The 10,911-nt window shown below is 34.6% G+C and overlaps 1 protein-coding gene across 9 annotated transcripts; it reads right to left on the bottom strand.

Moving 5' to 3' along the window:
* Nucleotides 1–3,790: 3,790 nt before the first annotated feature.
* LOC133669529 (uncharacterized) lies at nucleotides 3,791–10,426 on the bottom strand. 9 transcript variants are annotated; one of them, XM_062089710.1, is made up of 10 exons: nucleotides 10,111–10,426; nucleotides 8,891–8,993; nucleotides 7,873–7,992; nucleotides 7,432–7,500; nucleotides 7,134–7,249; nucleotides 6,914–6,968; nucleotides 6,636–6,756; nucleotides 4,907–4,954; nucleotides 4,665–4,781; nucleotides 3,791–4,490 (listed from the first exon to the last, which is right to left on the bottom strand). In XM_062089710.1, exons 3-10 carry the CDS (start codon nucleotides 7,984–7,986, stop codon nucleotides 4,273–4,275), a joined length of 858 nt encoding a protein of 285 aa, XP_061945694.1. In that variant the 5' UTR covers nucleotides 7,987–7,992; nucleotides 8,891–8,993; nucleotides 10,111–10,426; the 3' UTR covers nucleotides 3,791–4,272. The 9 variants fall into 9 exon arrangements, with proteins under 9 accessions (XP_061945694.1, XP_061945696.1, XP_061945697.1 ...); XM_062089712.1 differs by having other exon boundaries at nucleotides 7,873–7,976; nucleotides 10,111–10,422; XM_062089713.1 differs by having other exon boundaries at nucleotides 4,687–4,781; nucleotides 10,111–10,412.
* Nucleotides 10,427–10,911: the final 485 nt, after the last annotated feature.

Genomic DNA, 10,911 nt, shown 5'->3' with positions numbered 1-10,911 from the left:
TTTAATCTGCATATGATCAAGTATCTGAAGGACAAATAAAATTATGTTGTATTTCTCGTGAAAATGTAAGAACATGTTTCTACATATATTCTGGGATTTAATAGCTGATTTATTAAAGCCTTAAGAATTTGATTAATATGTTTAACTGCGATTAACTGTAATGTGTGTTTTTTTATAAAGAAAAATATAAAAAATATTTTTGTGTGTTGCATATGGCCAATACCTTAACATATTTTGAATGTTCTTTTAAAAAAAAAATTATTTGAAGTTTTAAAAATGTGTTTTCGCATGGATTTCTTAAACACAACAATAATTATTTTCTTGCATTTTCGGATTTTACAACATGTTTATAAAACTCCAAAAGGTATTGGCCAATATTCCAAAAAATACAAAAATCTTATTTTGGGGGAATTCATCTATTATTCACCGTTAATGTTTGGATAAAGAAATCCTAAAAGGATGAATATTCAAAATATTATTGGGAATAACTTCTTATTATTCACCGTTAATGTTTGGATAAAGAAATCCCAAAGGGATGAATATTCAAAATATTATTACGAATAACTTGTTATTATTCGCTGTTAATGTTTGGATAAATAAACCCTAAGTGGTAAATATCCAAAATATTTTCTAGAAATAATAAGTTATCACACATCCTTGAAAGAAGTCTCGATTAGAATCGAGGGCTTTTCAATTTTTTACTCCACGGTTTACGAGCCGTAAAAGTATGAAACACTAAGGCAAAAGGAGGCTTTTAAAGCGCTCTGAATTTCCTTAGATTTCTGAATTTTTGTCCCTCCTCCTTGCGATTTTCGAGTCGCAAAACTCTTGAAATACTAAGGGGAAAATGAGCTTTTAAAGCACATGGAATCTCCTTGGATTTCTATCTTAATAAATTTAGTTTGAATCAAACCTAGGAAAATTGATGGGATTATAAGACACCAACACCATAGCAATTATAAGGCAAACCAAACACCAAGCAGCTTACCTTAGGTAGGGCGTACTAGGGGTGCTAATACCTTCCCTTTACGCAACCAGTCCCTTGCCTTAGAATCTCTGAAAGACCAGTTAGGTTTTCTATTAACCATAATACTAGGTGATGATTCCCTTATTCACAAAAACAAGCAAAGACCCCGAAATCAATCGAGGATCACCGCGACGACACGCTCCGCTCGCGAAGGTACGACACCCAGTACGCCTCTTATTTCCTTGGCAGAGGATAAGTCCTACGGGGACTTGGATATGGGATTCAATCCTTATCTTCTCTGGGATCGTCATCCTGTGTAGAGTGAATCGGCTCCGTGTTTGGATGGAACAGAAACACCAACAGTCCTGCCATTGTTGGACTATTGGTGGCAGACTTCGACTCGGACTCCAACGGCCTGTTCGGAGGGGGAGCCTGATTGGATTGGGGACCTTAGCAGACCAAAATCTATCTGTCCGTGCTTGTGTTGAGTTGTCTTCCTAAGCAGGATTTCTTTTTTTTCCAGAGGAATAAGACGATGGCCATAAATGAAAAATGGCGTCGTTTCTGGACTGGGCAGCCGTTTTTCAATCTGGTCCTCCAAGTTTCAAAAACCCTTAATCTGATCCCTGGTAAGAAATGCAGTTCCTTTTACAAGATGGTCCCTGGAACTTAATCAATTGTAATTTCAACCTTAAATAGCTCGGAAATTTAATATTTATTCAATTATGCCCCTGATTTCATTAATTAAACTAAATCTAAGCTTAATTAAATCTTCAAACTTATTTGTTTTTCAATCGAACTCCCAATATCATTAATTAAACCGAATTAAAGTTTAATTGAAACCCCATACTTGTTAATTCTTTCGATTTCTTTCAAAATTAACTTTCAAAGTCATAAACCCAACATGATTAACCCCTCAAAACTTCCAATTTGTGTTGTCTTGATCCCGACCTTGATTTTTCATTAATTTCATTTTTTTGAATTTTATGTTGTCCAGAATCAGTTTATGACAAATATCATATAGGGTCAAGGGCACTTAGGTCTTTTGATAAATTGAATAAAAAATAGAGAAATTTTATGGCACCTGCAGCGCCTCCCGACATCAAAAAGGCTAATTGTTGTCTCTACTGACAGATCACGTGAAGGTGCATCTAATGGGGCTACGCATGTAATACGTATCGAAGTAGTTAGGCGGCAATAAGATTTTTTTCTCCCCCTTTCTTTTCTCTCTCTTCCTATCGAAAAATATGCCAGCCTAGCTAAAATTAAAGGTTATCCTCAATTTTCTTGTTATTTCGATTGTGGCTCTTAATCTTTATTTGTTTTTATTTTTATTTTTTTTTCAATTTTACCCCTTCGTATTTTCAATTATTTGGTATTTATATCAAATTTGATCCTCATTCTTTTTATTATAATTTTTTAATGTTGTTTTTAAACTTCATCCCTTATAATTTGATTTCATTTGATTTTTATGTCAAATTAAGTCCTTATTTTTTAATTTTTAATTTTTGCCTTGGTTCCTTGTTTTAAAATTGATTTTTTTTTTCAATTTCATCCTTCAATTTTTTTTTCTTTAGAATTGGGCTTCCTTATAATTGAAATATAAATTTAAAACTTATTTTAAAAAACATATAAAAATATTATTTTTAAAAAATGTCAAAATTAGAAGAAAATAAAGAAAGAAAGAAAGAAGAAAGAGGTCAGGCTCTGCTGGGCCAGCCAAGCTTGGCCCATTTAGAATGGGTCCACGTGTCAGTCCTTAATTGTTTTTTAAAAAAAAAGGCATGTCGTCTACCCTAAATTTCTTAAAAAGTCAGATGACATGTCATCCATTAATTTTCTCAGATTTCGACTACTATGATGATTGGAAAATCATTGTTTTTTTTTTTTTTGCTTAAAAACTAATTTTAAATTCATTTTTGACCCAAAATACCTAGAAGAAAGCCTAAATACGTTGTCAAATTCATAAATGGCTTTAAAATACCTAAAAAAACACACACATAAAAACTCAAGCTCAACTCGAAACCAAAAATCTTCTTGAGTTTAGATCTGTTTTTTAGGTATTTTCAAGGTGAAAAAAAACCTAAATAAAACTCTCATTGTCAAATGAAACTCATGAACTTCAAGATCAACCATTTTAGTACCCAAAATAGGTGTCAATACCAATTTTTTCTCTCTACCACTGGAATTCAGTGATCTCTCCTTCTCAACTCTTTCAAACTAGGGACTAAAAAATATAAAAGAAAATAAATTTTTATACCAAAACTGAATTGCAAAAATATTGAGGGATCGAATAGGTATATTTTAAAAAGTTGGAGGACTAACTTAAACTCTTTGTGATAACTTTGAAACCATCACCTATTTATGGAGTCTTTTCTACTTTTATTCTCTATCTTTTAATTTTGTTTTTATTTAACAAATTTAATTCAATTATCCTTTAATCTAGCCTAAAAAAAATGCAATTGTGGAAAAAAAATTTGAAAACCAAAAAAATTAAACAATAAGTCCACAGTAAAATATAAAATGATGAACAATATTGTTGTATATTATGTTTTACTTACAATGTTTAGATTTTTGTTAATTAGTTCAATGATGTGATGATTCTAAATTTCCGCTCCCCGCCTGAATTTAAAGAGTACACAGAATTCTTTTCCAAGAACTTTTGCAAAAATTTATGGATTTGCCTAACATCCAGTACTTAATGTAAGAGAGTTCTAATGTTTTCTTCAGTCATATTTTAATTATTAAGATTCAAATTTCATGTCATGTAAAGTTACAATGAGTAAAATATTTCTTGTGCCAGCAAAGGTTTCAGAATTGAGCTTCCACCAGAAAAATAGCACATCATCATGGGAATTTAATTTAAAAAAGTTGCAAATTACAATAAGTTCATACATTCTTCAAATCAAGTTTGCGTATGCAGGTGACTGCATGCATGTCTCCATCGTCTGTACAATGTGCCATCCTAATCCTCTCAAAACCTCTTTCCTCTCTGACTCAAAAGTGGAAACCATAGGAAACAGGAATACTGTTGGACACAGGGAAAACCCCCTCTGTCCTGGATACAACATTGCTTGTCATCAGTCGACTGCTGGAGGCCATAAATATTAATAAACATAAAAGAACCATGTATGTTAGGAATTAGAAGCAGTCCACCTACGTTGACACTAGTTAATTTTGGCCGCGAACAGCAGTTCATCAGATGGTTACAGGGTTCACTATCAGACTCAGCCTCAGCACCATTAACTTGTGAGAAGCTCATTGTATAGCATTACGCATAGCTATAACATCTTCAAAAATGGTTTCTACAGTTCAGCAGTTCGACACGTGAATTTATATCTAAACCTTTGGGTTCTCCGAAATGTTCTACTGGACCTAGCAAGTACTTTGAGGCATTTTAAGAGGACCTCGCTATAAATTGCTATTGATACAAAAGGTTGTATGCTGGTAAATCTTTTATTCGATGAACATCTTCCAAAGATAGTTCCCTCTCCAATTGTGTCCTTGTTACTTGTAAAACCTCCTGCAGGAATGAAAAAACATATGAAGCAGATGTCAATGGAGCGCCTCTATATCAAAGGCATGCAAATGACCCAATGTATGTAGGCAAATGGAAAATTTATAGATTCACTAGTGTTGAAAATAATGCTACTTTCAAATCATGGTAAATAAACACCAAAGTTTAAGAATCTAGTACTTTGCTGAGATAGAGGGTATACATTGAACTCCATGTAAGAAGCACGCATAGCAAGCCACTGAGCATCCATCATTTCGAAAGCTATACAGAATAGTACATCAAAGGCAGATTCATCTTCTGTGATTATAAACATGCTATTATGAGTGTATATCTTGGACAAAGAAGAAGCTTAAAAACCAAATTCATTTGCGTATATCAAAGAGCACTTGAGCATAATATAGTTGGAGCTGTAATCTCAATACCTCCTAGTAATTTAACAAAAGTGACTCCTGGAAGACATCTTGGTTTTTCTGCAAAAGAGATGATGGGAGAGATAAGTGGGAAACAAACGATACCGTTGCATCAAAAAAACCATGTGCTTATTTAAACTAGATGGAACTATTCATGCCCACAAAAGGAGACAATGAGCTTAAAATATGGTGCTGTTTCCATCATCATTGTCTTTAAAATTCTAAGCTCGAAATAAGGAAAATCTTGTGATGAAAAGAATTTTGGATACCCCATTGGTTTTAAAACTAAGACCCGGTTGTCCTTAAGCAGATAACATTCATTTTGTTAAGACATTGATGAAGGGGGGAAATAAGAGATTAGGAGAGAATGAAATGAAAAGGTGTTCCTAGATTCATAGTTTTAAAACCCGGACCGGCCCGGTGGGTCGACCCGGGACCCGGCCGACCCGGGCATGAAACCGGTCTGGGTCTTGGTAAAAACCCGCTTGGGAGTTAGCCCGGCGAAACCCGGTCGACCCGGCGGGTCAACCCGGAACCCAGGCGACCCGGGTAAACCCGGCTGAGACCCGGCCTCTTTTTTTCATATACATGGATGCGAAACGGCGTAGTTTTTTACTCTCATTTTCTATTGCTACATTTTCTCAGAAACCAAACTGAGGATATCAAACAGAGCAGAGGATTTCAAAGTAAATCAGGAAACATTTAAGTACCAATCATTTAATAAAAATATATCTTCGTACCAAGAGAAAGAAATTGTAAAGCCCTTAAATTTCAATTCAAAGAAAACGAAAAGAAGAAAAAATCATAATTTTAAACAGGCATGAAAAATATATAAAATCTCTTTTTGAGCATCAAAAACTCTGTTTCTTATGACAAAATCATTTTCTTGGAATATCTAAGAAGATATTGCCCCTCCAGATTTGCTCACAACGTTCCTATCATCCGTGTATCAACTCAACCAGAGAGCTCAACTCAGCTGCTATATTCACAAGAAAAAAGAGCTCCTTCTCTTCTTCTTCTTCTTCTTCGCAGCTAGAGAGATAAAGGGAGAGTCTTCTTCTTGGGTGATCCGTGTATATGAGAGGGGAGTTCAGAGTTGGAATATAAATGAAGGGATAGATATATGCCATGTTATGAAATGTTAGAAAAGTGTTTAGTGTTGATTATTACTGTGTGAATTTTGATTTTCCCAATACTCCTTTCATTAATTGTTTTAATTTAATTTAATTAAAGTGGAGGTAAGTGGATGGAGCTGGGAGGAGAATTCAAAGAAAGGGAGGCGCCTAAATAAATGCTAGCATTTAATGCTTTGACTTAATACTGACATGTGAGTTTTCATGGAGGGTGAGGATGCTTTGTAGACCTCTGGTTCAGTAAATGACAGACAAAAAAATAAGTTTCGAACTTTATTTGAAATTTGCAAGTTTTGAATAAGTTTGGTTTTTTTTTTGGGTTGACCCGGGTCAACCCGTCTAACCCGTGACCCGGTCATTAGACCGGGTCGATCACCGGGTCGGGTTTCAAAACTATGCCTAGATCCCACAGTGAAACAAAGCTCGGGGAAAGTAAGGTTTCACGAAAACTGTAAAAAATGTGTCAATTCTCGCATGACTTATAAATATAAAATATTTTACCCTCACTTGATAGTCAAACCCCTATGCAGCAGTTTTTACTTTTTCTATTTTTGGTTAATACTGAAGAAAAAGAATCTTGCAAATGATAAATGAACATTTCTGCATACCTGACCGTAAATCCAACATCTGGATCAACATAAAAGAAACATTAATGCCAGCAACAGCAAATGGGTATTCCCAAGTAGCTCGCTGCCCACCCTGCTTGAACAATAACCTATGAAAAGATGCCTTCATTTTGTATTTTCATAATCAGTAAAAATCACAGCTCACTCTGTGCAAATTCGTACTTTAGGGAAACTGGAACGAAGAGAAGCATGAACAGGCTCTGATAGGAATAAATAAAGCAATGCTTGCAAAAGTTTTGGCAGTAGTTTAAAAGTCATACCGGATAAGTCCTTGAAAAAAACAGCAAGTTCTCAAGAGAAATGAAACCACAGCCCCTAAGGAAAAAGTTGGAAAAGATGAGAGGCATGAACAATAGTTTAAGGAGGATTTCTAAATGAAATTATGGATTAAACCTCTATATTGATTCAGTTCTTTCTACATGACAGAATTCACTCCTTATCAGCGAAGGGCATGAAAAGAAGCCACTGAAAAAACTTTACCTGAAGTCAGTTGATGGATTAGCACCTTGCCACCCCATGTCTTTCCACTGCTCAGAGATCAAGCCTTTCAGAGGAATATCTGGAAAAGCTGCATTCCACAATGATCTGAGAGCTTCCTAACAATGACAAAGGATAATGAGATCTGGTAGTTATAATATCAAAGATTAATGATGGTGACATGCATGAAAGATGATAGTGTATAATCACCAAGCAATAGCTTATGTATGACAAAACCAAAGTCAAAGATAAAGTTCAAGAAAAAATTTTTGACAGAAATCATATCATATCAAGAAAGTACTTGATGATCAGGGCGTGTCTCGTCAAAAGGTGTTCTCATTCGTTCTTGAAGCTTTTGTAGTCTTTGTTCCTGGTAAGAATTAAAGAATAAAGTACAAGTTTAGTGAAGATGAGCATGGCATATTAAAATCATATTTAAGAATATTATGGCATAGCCATCCTGCAACAATCACAAATTTAAATTCTGAAAATTGAAACATAAATTCCCTGAACTGAAGCCCTAGAACAAAAGGCAATGGCTGGGACTATTGGTAACTTTGAGGAACCAGCTAACTGCAACAGTTGGTGCCACTACATGAATTCCACGATCAATTTTGACTACATACACATGCTGACACACACATAACTTAGAAGTAGGTGGGGGTTGTGCAAGTGTGTGTCCATCCTTCTATACAGGATTAGAGAGAAATGGCTCATTTCTTTACTTAATACTTCTACTTACCAAATGAGGGGTCAAGCAGAAGTCAAGAACTTTGTCGTTACGTTTATATGGTGAGCGAGTAAAGAGCCCTGCTATCCATGAACGTGGTCCAACCATAGCATTAGCTACAACCATCAGGAACTGATCAGCAAAAATCAAAAAAGTATCCAGTGAAATGTTTCAAGCTGGAAGAATCATATGGTAATGTTGGGCAGACTTATAGATATGTCACTGACTTATATAACATATCATACATCCATGTTATAAAGCTACGGTAGTATTAGTCCCTAGATTCTAAGATAGGGGACATGAGTATGAAAGAAGGAATGTAATTCGGATTAACATAATGCTTCTAACAACAAATTGCAAAGCACTTTCAATGCAAAGAAAATACATGTTTTTACATCATGAAGTTGAGATTGTATCATGAAGAATGCTAAAACCGCTAGCCATGGTAAATGCAAATGGATATTGCCTTCTGACATGAATGAAAGAAAGCTAGACAAGGCACCTATCCTTTCCCAGAAAACTGAAACTTAGACAATGAAAAAACAGAACACTCTTTATATCCAAAACGGTTTAAGCATTAAAATATTATTTATCTACTAACCTACAAACTACTATATTGTAGTCAAATATTTTCAGCAGCTTGCTAAGAGACCTAAGATGTCTGATAAAACATTTATGGAGCATAATGTAATATGACAGAAGAAGAGAATGGTAGCAGTTTTGTTCTTGCATATTGCATCATGCTGAACTCCACATTGCCAAATGTGCTCTGTGCGATTGAGAATTCAAGGCAGTGCCAGTAATTTTGGAGAAAAGAGCCCTTCCTAGTTGTTAAGCTATGTAAAGGTAATCATTATCAGCCCAGAGAATAACAAATTAATTGAATTGAAATACAGCACAATAATAATGCTGTGAATGTTCATACATAAAAATTAACCTGGCATATGACAGCACAAACTGAAGCTAGCGAATTGTTTAGATATAACAACAACAGTGAGTATTCAGAAGAGAGTAAAGAAACTGTACTCACCAAAACATTGAGTTAACTGCGAAATAACACGAGTGGAATTATGTGACCATTCCAACTCTTCACTACTCTTCTTTCGTTTCCAATAAACATCATCCTCATCAACCTACATTTCATTTTGAAAATGCGTTTCAGTATCAAATATTTGGTATGGATCATACACATCAGTGAGTTTCCAAAACAATAACAAGATCAAACCCTCTATGTTCAGGATTTAACTGTCTGATTTTCTTCACAAATTCAAGAGACGGGTGTTATCAAACAAATGTATTCAATGCAGAGCATAGAGACACTCCTCAAACAGGCTACGAAGTGAAGATAAGCTCACAAACATAAAAGAGAGCTTCAACTCATGAAAATAAGGTTTTGAAATTCAAAATTCTACACTCTTGAGAGGACACATGCTATCTTGATGTCAACACAGGAACTCAGAGTCTAATTACAAATAGTTAATTCACCTATAGATGCAAACGAAAGGCATATTGCGCATTATTCGTAGACTCTTGATATCAATTAAGAATTCTAAGAAAGACTACAAAAATGTCTCGAGACTGAAATGGATACGCAGGAGGTAATCAATGGCAAAAAAAAAAAAAAAAACAAAAAAAACCCTCCAATTATGAAAAATTAGTTTATCAATCAGCTGCAACAGGCATTACAAAATACCAACCAAAAAAAAACCAAATCTTTACCAAATGGGCATTTCCTAAAGTTTCTAAAATATCAAACAGAAGTGAGGATTTTTACTCTGTGACGAGAAGAACAAGAGGGAAAGCATTGTCTACTCTTTCTCAATCTCATGAGGAGACCATAAAAATTAAAGCTTTAGTTCTTTACTCTTTCTAACCAAAAGCAAAAGGCCAAGAGACAAAAAAAGAGAAGGCATTGAAAAAAAAAAGTGACATGATTGCAACCAAACCATGCTCTCCTCATAATATTCAAACACGCATCATTTTCTCTCATTAAGTCGAGGAATGCAATGATGGTATAAACACAGAGATGCTCAGAAGCTAACTTTTTGGAGAGGCAGAGATTTAACAAGCGCAATTACTGGGATCTTTATGCATCAACTTTTGCAATACAAAAAAGTTTGAAACTTTGTAAAAAGTGGTGGCATATGTCTCTGTATATGCAATAAAAACAGCAAACTAGACAAATTTTGCATATCCCCAATAAAACAAATAAGCACACAAAGCTATGAAGACAATAAAAAAGGATCAAACCTTTTATGGGGTTCGAGAGGATGGCATTGTGGTGGTGGTGGTGGTGGTGGTGGTGGTGTAATAATGTCCACAGAAGGGAGGTCAAGGGGAGACAAAAACTTGATTTTTCAATGAAGGGAAGGAGATAGAAAGAGAAGATAGCGAATGGCATTCTGTTTCGGATGGATTTTGGGATTCAAACAAAGTAATGTTTTTTAGGAAAGTTAAGAGTCATTTGAGGGTTGTTTTCTCTGTGCATCACTGCATTGTCTGTCTTTGGCTTTGTATACCAGCCAATTTCCTACAAACTTGGCTACATCGTAGGACTCGGGTCTTTCAGTCTGGCTTTATTCCTTATTGGTTGGACGTGGGTTTGGAACTTCAACTTTCCTCTAGGTTTTCATTAGGCTTAAACTTTAGTTGATTACAACTTAATTACAAGTCTAATCATGTCTCACTACACAAGTTTGATTTATGTTAATGGTGAAAAAGAAGAGACAACTTTCCTCTAGGATGCAGTTGTCGCTCATTATACAAATTTACATGTATTAGATTCCACTAGATATTTTATTCGCATTTCGTCGCGGGTCAAGAAAACTTTTCTTATATTAAAAAAAATGCTATGCTAAAAAGAATCTAAGTCTTGAATCATCCGTTCAAGTAATAATTTAAATAATATAAAAAAATAACAACAAAAAATAAACTGACAAAAAATAATAAAAAAAATCATATCTAAACCTGTTTGGATTATCAAACAATTCAATAATAAACTAATATTAGAAAACTGCAAAAAGTAAAAAGGTAAACTTCAAGAAAAGAAAA

Source organism: Populus nigra, chromosome 12, assembly GCF_951802175.1.
Source record: "Populus nigra chromosome 12, ddPopNigr1.1, whole genome shotgun sequence".
NCBI classification, from domain to species: domain Eukaryota; kingdom Viridiplantae; phylum Streptophyta; class Magnoliopsida; order Malpighiales; family Salicaceae; genus Populus; species Populus nigra.
This window is presented reverse-complemented; position numbering and strand designations above follow the sequence as displayed.